Below are 12,383 nucleotides of genomic sequence, written 5' to 3'. Positions count from 1 at the left end.
TCTATAGCTTGGGAAATACCGAGTTCTTGGACAATCACACGCAGTAGCCATTAAGTTTCTTGAATACAATTAATTTGTTTGAATTGGTTTGAATTTGAGAGAAATGTCGGAAAAGACAAGTAAAAGACGTAGGAGAAGGCCGAGGAGGCTCTCATCGGTATTACAGATACGAGGGGCAGGATACAAACCGCTGGACCCATCGGTAAGTAGGTACTTACTAATACATACATAATATTACGCCTTTTTACCATGGCCGTAGGCAGAGACCAAAGCACGCCACTCGGTACGATCCTTACTAACTTCCCTTGTTTCATTCATATACATACATACATTTTATCATACAGGACCGAAAATGAGTCACACCAATGATTTTTGTTATGAGCATATTTAAAAACTAGGTACTTCAAGGATAAAAAATCTGTTTTTATTTTTTTCGTATCTTCAAAAATGACCGAGATATTAAACGTCAAAGTATGGCCTTCGCGCCAAACTCCGGCGAAGCGGCCGCACGGCCGTGTGACGTCATCTCACGACACTGCTATTTCGTTAGTACTTGCCGATACCTACATAGGCTCGTTGCGCTCTCGCGGTTTCGCTTTAAATAATTTGTTTTGCTTATAGTGGACAAACAAAATGGTTAGAAAATATTGTATTGTTCCTATGTGTACTAACTCCAGTGAAAAAACACCCCGAAAATTGTTTTTTTCTGTACCATGTAAACTGTTTTATATTTTTGCAAAAGACACCTAGTCTAAAACTTAAAGCCCGGTTCTGATACTGTCAAGCGCAAATGTTAAATATAAGTTTTTTGCCTTTTGAACACTTCCTCAAGATCAAGATGCCATATCATGTTCGTACATACCTAGCAATGAACTTCTACCTAACAGTTGATACTATTTAATAAGCAGTTCAATGACCTCACAGGAGGCGGCGAGCCGAGTGCGGCGGTTGAGTTGGCGTTGGTTTTTTGTTTTGAAAAAAGAACCCATGTTTATTAAATCTAATAATATCAAAATTAAAATGTTAGTTTAAAAGTTCTCATTACACACCCTATCATATAAGACTACCTACCTACAGAGTAGATTCATGCGTTCATATGATAGCCATCAACCTGACTTAAGTCAGAGGCAGGGGTGACAATTTTGTTTTTTATAATATTATTTTAAAACTATGTTTTCCAAATTTACACTTGGTAGGTACGTTACAATCATTATTTGTAATGCCAGTTCTAACAAACTTTCAATTTTATTGTTAACTACACACATAAATATTATTAGTAGTATACGAGTTCAACATTCTTTACCTGGGTCTAGTTGATGATTGTGTGCGTGGCGATCGAGATCGAGGATATATTATTTTACAAAAAACACGATGATTAAATTTATAACACAAACACATACTCAGACTCTTTAAATATTAAATGCAAATCACTTTTCAAATCAAAACTCCGCATCACCCGCAGTCGAACAAGCGTGTCTGTTGCGTCGTGACGTCAGCGCATAGCGCGCGAAGCAACGCAAATTTAAAAAAGCAGTGAAACTTTATAACGCTGTAACTTCGGTAATTTTGATCCGATTTTGATAAAACAAAAACTATTATTATCAGCATAAGTACACAAATTAAATGCAGTATGTGTAATAGTCATATTTTGATGTGCTGGTGTGACTCATTGTTACCAAAACGGGGAAGAATTTCAATTCAATTCAGAAAAGAAATTCAATGGCAAGCGAATATGCGCGGGTCAGCTAGTGTAGGTATATAATAACTTTATCGGAGGAAATTTTAGTGGTAATGCGGGTTAATGGCGTATGAATCTGGGATATAGGGGGGATTGTGGTGTGGGGGAGATAGCGGCTTGGGTACGTCGGGATCGCATGCCCGAATATCTTTATTCTATTATCAAACACAAGATGGACCGACGACCTGGTAAGGGTTGCCGTCGTCCGATGGATGAGGGCGGCCCAGGACCGGTCCTATTGGCGCTCGATGGGGGAGGCCTTTGTCCAGCAGTGGACGATTCCCGGCTGAGATGATGATGATGATGATGATGATGATTATCAAACAGATATGTACATAGATAGAGACATCCCAGATGCTTGCTACACACAATGACATATTCAGTTCAGCACGTTCGGTTTTGCAATAATTTATAAAACAAAAAAACCGTCTCGAAGTAATTGTTGCATTACGGCTTGTGCCGATCGGGTTCATCTATACCAGTGGTTTCCAACCAGTCTAAATATGGTCCACGAATGATGATAAAATTTTTAATTTTTCGGGATGTTTATTACACTTAATCTATATTAATATTATAAAGCTGATTATAAAGCTGAAGAGTTTGTTTGTTTGATTATTTGTTTGTTTGTTTGAACGCGCTAATCTTAGGAACTACGGGTACGATTTGAAAAATTCTTTCAGTGTTAGATAGCCCATTTATCGGGGAAGGCTATAGGTTATATATCATCACGCTGCGACCAATAGGAGTAGGGTACCGGTAAAAAATGTTACAAAAACGGGGAGAATTATGACCCATTCTCTCTTATGTGACGCAAGCGAAGTTGCGCGGGTCAGCTAGTGACTAATATACTTACATAGTGGTCCCTGATAACTAGAATAATATAAAAGTGGTAACAGGCTAAGAAAAAGTAGGGAGCCCCTGATCTACACATAATATATCTATTCAGTTTTACCGCCACGAACCGAATGTATGTACATACTAGCTGACCCGCGCAACTTCGCTTGCGTCACCTAAGAGAATGGGTCAAAATTTTCCCCGTTTTTGTAACATTTTTCGTTGCTACTCCGCTCCTAATGACCGTAGCGTGATGTTATATAGCCTATAGCCTTCCTCGATAAATGGGCTATCTAACACTGAAAGAATTTTTCAAATCGGACCAGTAGTTCCTGAGATTAGAGCGTTCAAACAAACAATCAAACAAACAAACTCCTCAGCTTTATAATATTAGTATAGATGTGTAGCTAGCTATAATGTGTTTCTATCACATTGTTATTTTTTTGTAGTTTCCAATGATGCATATGTCAACACCGGTATATATAAAGTCTTGTATATGCCGCGGCTCAGACCTAAACCCTTGCGCGACTCACGCGTCGTCGAAGCAGCTTGACCTAACGAAGACAAGGAAAGAAATATGGCAAGCCGACTTGAACCCTGGATATTATAGCGGTAGATACAGATGTCATTTTATAAAGCCGGTAAGTATTACACACTTCCTTCTGCTTAGTAAAAAGTATTTGTGTAAAGCCGTTTGTACACAACACTACGCAAACCGATATTTTACGATTTTAGTCTTCAAGAGACTACTGTCACAAAAATTCGTTGAGGTTCGTACAGTCGCGGAGTTGCTTTCGTCCTACGACTAGATTTATATAGCAGTAGTCACTTCCAAAGTCCAGACTAAAATCATTGAGTATCGAAGATTTGCGTTACCTTGTGCTTAGGTCTTTTATCTAGACCATAAACTATCTATCTATAACTATCACTAACTATCTGAAGCTGAGGCGCCCAAAGTCAGTAAAGGATCTGTGGGTTAGCAAACCTTGGCGCGGTCATTCCATAGATGGGTAACCGTATAGTGATATTTGAACTGGGCGTCTTCGTGCAATCGGAGGGCACGTAAAAAGTCGGTCCCGGATGTTGTCATTAAGATAACCATTGTTAAGCCACGTCAAAGGTCTTCGGGCGGCTTGAACAACTTTGACACTAGGTTAACCACTAACCATACGATAAGAAGAAGACTAACTATCTATAAGTAGTACGTTATTTTTTTTTTTAATGGTGTTATTTAACAGGAAGGCGAAGGATTCTTCTGCGACTTATGCAATGTAAAACTAAATACAGAAAAGGAGGTAGAAATGCATACTCGCGATCCTGCCCATCTGACGGACTTGAATAACCGTCAGCGGTACATTCTTCTGCCAACTGACTACCGTTCAGTGGTTCCTGACAGGGGCTGGCATGGTATAAAAGAGAACCATTGTCTCCTGTGCTCGGCTAACTTCCTCGATGAAATGCTTCACAGACGGTCTCCTATACATATAGATAATCTACACAAATGGCCTATTACTCTAGGGCCCGAAGTCACTATTTATAGGAAGGTAAGTTTGCTAATCATGTAATTTTTTGTTAAACTTTATCTACTAGCGGTCGTCCGCGTGGACTTCGTTTTCCCGTTTTCACAACATTTTTTATTGCTTATATATAAACTTGTGCTAATACCCCCTTTTTACCCTATTTGGGGGGAATTCCCGAAAATTTTCTCTCAGTGCTCCTTTATATTAGGTCCGTGAAAAAGTCTTTTCGCGTTATAGTATGTATGAACTTGTAATAAAATCTCTTTGGCTTCAAGAATCACAAATGAGTACACGGTTCATTAGGTGTCTTTCAGTGAGCTCGTGAGGTACCCAAATATCGAGCTTTTTTGTGTAGAGAAAAGATTTTATTACAAGTTCATACATACTATAATGCGAAAAGACTTTTTCCCGACCTAATAGTTACTTCCTAAGTATATTGTATTTTCAGATTCGTGACCACTATCATTGCATTACGTGCAATACCATGGTGTCTGAAGATATAACCTTGGAGCATTTGCATCACGATGATCATGTCCAGAAATTATTAAATCAATTGAAAATACAACCATTTTATGATGAAGATATACAGGCCATTTTAGTATGTAATACTTTTAAAATTCTTGTATATTTTTTAAGACTTTTTGGCCCTATCCAGGATTTGAGCACGAGACCTCATAATTATTTTTGGTTTATTTTTTGAAAAGGGAAATCTCGCACTGATATTTGCTCTTGTATCGCGGGGACTTTAACAAACTTATAAACAACATTTGTGGATAGCATAAATAATTGTTCCGTGTGGGAAACGGACCCGACGCAATGGCAGCGGCGTGGCAATTTTAACTACTGCGCCATGGAGGCAGTCAAATTAGAGGTCATACATTACGCGACGCGAAAATGCTAATGGTTTTTTCTATACAAAGATAAGAATAGTTTTCAACAGTAGCTTCGAATTTGGTAACATGCCTGGCAATAAGCTCGTCCCCTATTACATGGGACTAAGAATACTAAGATTATAAATCGAAAAGGGGGATATATTTTCATACATATCTGCGTATACCTTCGGGTATAAGAGACGTGATTTTTTTTTATTTATTCATCCTTACAACTATTTTTACAGGTTTACATTATAATAATTGTCTTTTATCCATTAAAGTAATAATATCTATACTTCTATATCTATACTAATATTATAAAGCTGAAGAGTTTGTTTGTTCGTTTGATTGTTTGTTTGTTTGAACGCGCTAATCTCGGGAACTACTGGTCCGATTTGAAAAATTCGTTCAGTGTTAGATAGCCCATTTATCGAGGAAGGCTATAGGCTGTATATCATCACGCTACGACCAATAGGAGCAGAGTAACAGTGAAAAATGTTACAAAAACGGGGAAAATTATGATTATCTTAAATGACGCAAGCGAAGTTGCGCGGGTCAGCTAGTAATATATAATACTAATCAATAATCTATACCCTATGACAAACTATACAATATGTGGCCTATATATATTATGTTTTGTTTTCAATTTCCAGACCCGTCATCAGTTGTTGAGGCATTCTAGAGAGCCCCACAGATCTCTGCGTTCTATCATTAAGTATAATGTACTAATGAGGCCGCAAAGTAAGTAGTTAATTATACGATTGTTAACTCTCGCGACTTGTACACATAATCTATACTAATATTATAAAGCTCAAGAGTTTGTTTGTTTGATTGTTTAAACTCAGGAACTACGGGTTCGATTTGAAAAATTATTTCAGTGTTATATAGTCTATTTATCGAGGAAGGTTATAGGCTATACAGGGTGTAAATGACAGCCTACCGAAAACTTTACTGGTAAGTTTGTGACACTGTATGCGCGAAATTTACTCCAACGATATTTCTCGGAAATGATTGGTTCCCGAGTTAGTCATTTTTGAGCGTTCAATGTATAGTGAACAACGCGATGTATCTCCGCGCATGCCTACGAGATTTCTGGCGGCGGCGGCGCGCTGAGCGACGACATGTCGCGACGCGTCGTAGGTACGTACGCGTACCACCACGTCTATGCGCTCACTAGTATGCAACGCTATCATTATACAACAATCTTATGTATCGTTTATGGTATCGTAAGTACCATAAACTCATACAAGTATGTTACAATAGCTCATAGTAAAATTGTAAGTAGGTAGGTTAGGTACCTACTTGGCTTACGTGAAATCAAACAATAATAGCAAAATGTAACCAATAATAAGAAAGTGCTAAAACAAATTGTTATCAATGTCTATCAACACGCAATTACTTGGTGTATGGCGAGAGTTTGAGTACCTTTGGATCCGGACGTACAGGTGCAGATCACGCCGAGCATTTCCACGTGGTTCACCATACATAACACATCAACATTTCTTCCTATTTACGAACACAACTGCACTTCGAAAACAATAACAACAAAAATAATAACAATAAAAACACTAACAACTCAAAACCGGAACAATAACAAGTAATAATAAACAACAGTTCACACACGACACGACGAATAGGACATAACGAACGACACCGGTGAAGAGCTTCCGTCTTCCGCGAGCGAATTGCTCGAACTATTAATCAAAGAGAGCCGCCGGCGCGGGCGCCTCCGCTCACTCGCGCCGCCCCTCGCCCGCGCCACCCGCTCCCTCCGCGCCGTCCGCCCGCGCGCCGCCGATTTGGTGACGAGCGACGAGTTAGGATCCCAGCGAGAGATTAGATTCAATAAAATATTGATGTGGCATTACTATTTTTACTTGTCACAGTTGTTACTCGTTGCATTGTATTTTTATTCAAATACCAAATAACATTACAAACATTATTGATGTAAGTTTAAAATACTTTGATATTTATAACATAAAATCAGATTAAAGTAAATAAAATAAACACGAAACGTTTATTTAATTAAACCATAAAAATGTAGGTACATAACAATGATAACAATCAATATCCATTAATATTCTTATCAGAGAAACTAACTTATCATAATTCGTAATCCCCGGAGAATTGCTTAGCATCCATTTTGCCGTATCCCATCTATGTAACATCCACGCGCGGTCGCGGCGTCACGCGTCAGTACGGCCATCTACTTTTCGAGTCGCACCGCGCTTGTATGAAGTATGAATGAGCGTGTAAATATCGAATAAAATTTTGCAAGAACAAATGGAACAAAGCGACAATACATGTTAAATTGTTTATTAGAGATTTTTATAGCGCTAAAGAATATCAATAGGATTTTTTGTCGTTCTGTATGTATTTGTACGTGTAATAATAAGATATCACACATTTTAAATTTTATGAATGTATTTTTTATCGGAGAGCGGGATAATTATGTCATTTTCATTTTTAACATAGAACAAATACTCAGTAACGCTGCATACTAGTGAGTGTGAGGCTGACGGCTGTGTGTGTAATCGTATCTGTGTGGCGCGCGTAGGTACGCGGCGTGACGTCGACAGTCGCGGCCGCCGCCGGCGCGGTGTCGTTGGCCGAACAGCTGATAGCAAATTTATACGTTGTTTTAATCCATTGCTGTTTTTTGTGAAAAACAGTAATATGGCGGATTTTTTTTCATATTCATGTTGCATTGTGTAGTATTAACGAAATAATACCAAAAAAATTAAAAAAAAACGCATAAAAAATTCGGAAAAATCAAGAAAAAAGCGATGAAAATTTTCAGCGCCATAAGCACCAGAATCGTGTCTAGAATCATTTTTTTTTCGTTTTCGGTAGACCGTCTGTTACACCCTGTATAACATCACGCTACGGCCATTAGGAGCGGAGAAGCAATGAAAGATGTTACAAAAACGGTGGAAATTACGACCCTTTCTCTCTTATGTGACGCAAGCGAAGTTGCGCGGGTCAGCTAGTATTATAATATAACGTCTTCGCGCCTGACTATCTGACCTCCATAACCATACCTGGGTTATAACACGATACCCTTCGGTAAGACTGGTTGTCAGGCTTTCAAGTTTCTGACTACTGTAAACGACTGTTAAAGATCTTTGAAAATGACAGCCGGGACCCACAGTCTAACGTGCCTTTAAGTATAAGATGGTCACTCATCCACAGAACCTCGGCAACGTAGCTTAACTCCAGAGATCGATCCGCGCGGCTGATGATAAATAAGTCTCAGTTGTTCGATAAATATTGCCGAACCGAATATGTTTGAAGCAAGCCTTACATTCTATCCCTCTTATTCATAAACACACTATACTTAAACCTATTTTACTTAAACAACTACTAAAGTATGTTTTCTCTCTTTCATTTCGCTAAGGAGTGAAAGAAACAAAACACTTTAAAACCCTTTCATAACTTCATATATTTTTATGAATAAGAGGGTTTCGCGCTTTAACACTTAAACTTTGACTTTCAGATATACGGGACACTCAGGAAGTATATTTAAATGACGCGGCATTACTCAATACAACAGAGAACAAGTTTGTACTGCCGAGGGACGAGCGAAGACAGATACAACTAGAACACTACGCCGACCAATTACATGTGACTGTGCTGAAAGATTTCAGGCTTTCTTACTGCCACGTGTGCGATAATACAGTCCCTGCGACACGCAAACATATCGACCTGCACTTACAAGGATTGACTCATCAAATCAAATTGAACGAATTCAAAGAAAAATTACGAGACGGTGTAAAAAAGTACTGTGATAAAAATTACTTATGACTATGCTTTTTTTGTTTCAACATGCTTGCTTAGCAGTCGAAAACTGCGGCTCAAATATTTTTCATATATTTCATAGTTGTTATTGGCGGAATTAGGCATAAAGCCAAAAGAATAAACAAAAGAAATGACTTAAAAATGATTAGAATGTATTAATTTTAGTTTTACATTTATTTATGCTTAATATTTGCATGTCAGCTTAATGCCAAAAAATGTGATACTATGTTACTTCATCAACCGCCTTTTGCACCATATTTTCTGTGAATAAAAATAATTAATTGCACAAAGAATGAGCATTGCCATCCAATGCGTGGAATCGTGCAATCCGTGGCAATGCTGCCAGCATTCTGGGAACGTCCCCAGTAGACAACGATGCGGAGGAGTACTTCGACTGTCTCCGACGCATAGCGCACTCTCTTCCGTTATTTTTTAATTTATATTTTGTATATATTATTAGGTCGGGGAAAAAGTCTTTTCGCATTATAGTATGTATGAACTTGTAATAAAATCTTTTCACTACACAAAAAAACTCGATATTTGGGTACCTCACGAGCTCACTGAAGAAACCTAATGAACCGTGTACCCATTTGTGATTCTTGAAGCCAAAGAGATTTTATTACAAGATCATACATGCTATAATGCGAAAAGACTTTTTACCCGACCTAATACATAATAGTTTATCTTTAACAAAAATAATTTGAAATTGTATTTAATTTGTAGGAAACGCCTTGAAGAAGTAATATACATATTAGATAGAAAAGTGGAAATGGCCAAACAAACATTGGAGAGCAAAATATCTGGCAGTGGGAAACTGCCAAAGCAATACAGGAACGAACCAAACATGAAATTGGAGAGCAAAGTGCCACTGGTCCAGTTTATAAAAACAATTCACGTTTATAACGACCTTCCTAGGGAAAAGTTTCTAGTACTCAATGGAACTTGTTTCGTTAGTCAGTCGTTTTTGACAGGCATTTACAGGGACTTGATAGATCGTAGTCGATGTCGCCCTTGTCATGTGCATTTAGAAGAGGCTGATGTACGTAAACATGTTGAGTCGGAAACTCATAAAGAACTGATGGAAAAATGCTACATGATTGAGACGCCATTGCATGATTATATTCGAGAGGTACGTAGCCATTACGACTTTCGGTGATTCAATAACTGTGCGGGGTCATCGGTATGCAGTATGTAGAAGATTATTTTAATACATACGTATTTATAGTTAATTATTTAATATTTTTTTTCTCACGTAATTTATGGTAATGTTGTCTTCTTTGTTTTTTGTTTTTCTTTTCTTTTTAAAGACAACTCCCGTACTAGGAATTGCTATTGTGCCGCGAGGACTTTTACAAACATACAAACAGCGGATACAAAGTAGGGACAACCAGACCCGGAACAACTATTTGTGGATCACACAAATAATTGTTCCATTCCATCGAACCCACGCCCTTCGGACGCAATGGTAGTGACAACCACATTAACCACTGCGCCACGGAGGCCGTCAAATTTATATTTTTTTACAGTTGGGTCCACATTATTACGATTGCCTGACCTGCGGTACCGTGGCGTACAAATGGGAGGATATGTTGCAGCACGTAAAGACGTTGAACCACAAGAGATACAGAGATTACAACGTGGAATATTATTCAGGATATAACAGTACGCAGCTCGAAGCAGTACTGCAAATGTCTGACATAATAGAAAAGAATCCACAGTTAAAATGTATGCAGTTTTTGCAGGATCTTATAAAAAAGTAAACGTACATAGAACAAATATATTTCAAATATGTACGCGTATAACTTTTGAATAACTAAACCAAATTGGATAATTCTTTTTTCTATGTGTTTGTAAGGTTTGTTTGAGATCGAAAGGAATATAATATCCACGGGAATAGAATCAACGGTATAAAATTGTACTAAACTACAGCCGGGCCAGTCCTAAAAAAACTACCTATACAAAAAATTTATTCCTTAAATATTAAATCATTTAGATAGTATACTAAGTAACCGTAAGAACAAAATTATGGGTGTAGTTAATTTTGACATTTAAGGCTTTTACGGACACGCTCTTTCGCGCATGAAACAACAAAGGAAAGAGCGCGCGCCGCGCTCATCTGTCAAGCCCGCGAAGAAAACGTGAGCGAAGAGCGCGCCGTCTGACAGATGGCGCGCGCGCGAATATGCGTGTGTGTAAAGGCAGGTTCATATCTGACGGAACATGCGTCGCGTATTATCGGTCGCGTAACGCCAGAACAGACAAATGTATAGAAAGACACTTGACCTTTCACACTCAACGGATGATGCGTCGTTGCGAATCCCATACTATTTAGGCTGCGCCCGACGCATCTTCCGTCAGATGTGAACCGTCCCTAAAGGCACCTATTAATGTTGACACACGCTAGTTGTGTAACATACACATAAGTGCTACTGTAATCGATTTTATCTGTGCCAAAGAATGTTTTCTGAAAAGTCTGTAAAATACCTGTTTATTAATACCTACTAAACACTCAAGTTTATAATTATCTACTTCAACCATGTATTTATATTAATATCATAAATCTTACAATAATAAAGGTTCATAATTAATGTTGTAAAAGTTAGTCAATAAATATTTGTCTCAAAATTATCGTTTTATTTTCAGCACCAACTGTCCTCGATTATCCATACTTCCATACTAATATTATAAATGCGAAAGTAACTCTGTTGTCTGTCTGTCTGTCTGCTACTCAATCACGCCTAAACTACTGAACCAATTTGCATGTAATTTGGTATGTAGATACTTTGATACCCGAGACAGGACATAGGCTATATATCATCACGCTAAGACCAAAAGGAGCAGAGTACCAGTAAAAAATGTTACAAAAACGGGGAAAAAATGCACCCATTCTCTCTTATTGGACGCAAGCGAAGTTGCGCGGGTCAGCTAGTAAATAATAAATAATCATTGATAAAATCACACCCGGTTATTTGATTCCAAATTAAGCAGAGCTTGTACTATGCTAACCAAATAACGGATAAACATACTTATATACTCCTAAATACATACTTATATAGGTACATTAACATCCAGGCTCAGAACAAATACTCGTGCTCATCACATAAAGATTTGTCCCGGGTGAGATTCGAACCCACCACACGCAGCAGTTATTGCGGCGAGTCGTTGTGTGAACAAACCTTACACTACCGTAATAGAATTACATAAGTACATATACCTACATAATTTAAAGAGACGTAGATCGCTATCGCTAACAATGAATTAATAAAAATCCCCTGGAAAAGATCCGAGAGTTGCCAGACTAAAATAAAATGATTTAAAAACAAACATTACTTTATGCGTATTTTGTATGATTAATTAAAGGGTGTTTGTGTTAGATAACAATACGGGTATGTGAAAGGCAGACGAGCTGACATCGACATTTTGAAAAATGGGTGACCTTAGTTTCAATAACTACGTAAATAACATACCAATTATTCTTGAAACCAGACCTTTTCAATAATTATTTCGTTTCAACTCCATCCTATACATTATCAATTTTAGTAGTTAAAAGTATTTGAATTAATGACGCGCATTTTTTTAAGAATCTACCTACCATAGACAATAAAGACAACAGAGATCAAT

General features: G+C 37.9%; 1 protein-coding gene across 1 annotated transcript; it reads left to right on the top strand.

The window, feature by feature from the left end:
- The first annotated feature begins 18 nt into the window (after nucleotides 1–18).
- LOC142983500 (uncharacterized) lies at nucleotides 19–11,375 on the top strand. Its single transcript, XM_076130425.1, has 8 exons — nucleotides 19–202; nucleotides 3,022–3,213; nucleotides 3,811–4,116; nucleotides 4,541–4,690; nucleotides 5,618–5,705; nucleotides 8,461–8,743; nucleotides 9,486–9,891; nucleotides 10,289–11,375. The coding sequence occupies exons 1-8, from the start codon at nucleotides 104–106 to the stop codon at nucleotides 10,520–10,522; spliced, it is 1,758 nt and encodes a 585-aa protein (XP_075986540.1). The 5' UTR covers nucleotides 19–103; the 3' UTR covers nucleotides 10,523–11,375.
- The last annotated feature ends 1,008 nt before the right edge of the window (nucleotides 11,376–12,383 follow it).

This window comes from Anticarsia gemmatalis, chromosome 24, assembly GCF_050436995.1.
Source record: "Anticarsia gemmatalis isolate Benzon Research Colony breed Stoneville strain chromosome 24, ilAntGemm2 primary, whole genome shotgun sequence".
In the NCBI taxonomy this organism is placed as follows: domain Eukaryota; kingdom Metazoa; phylum Arthropoda; class Insecta; order Lepidoptera; family Erebidae; genus Anticarsia; species Anticarsia gemmatalis.
This window is presented reverse-complemented; position numbering and strand designations above follow the sequence as displayed.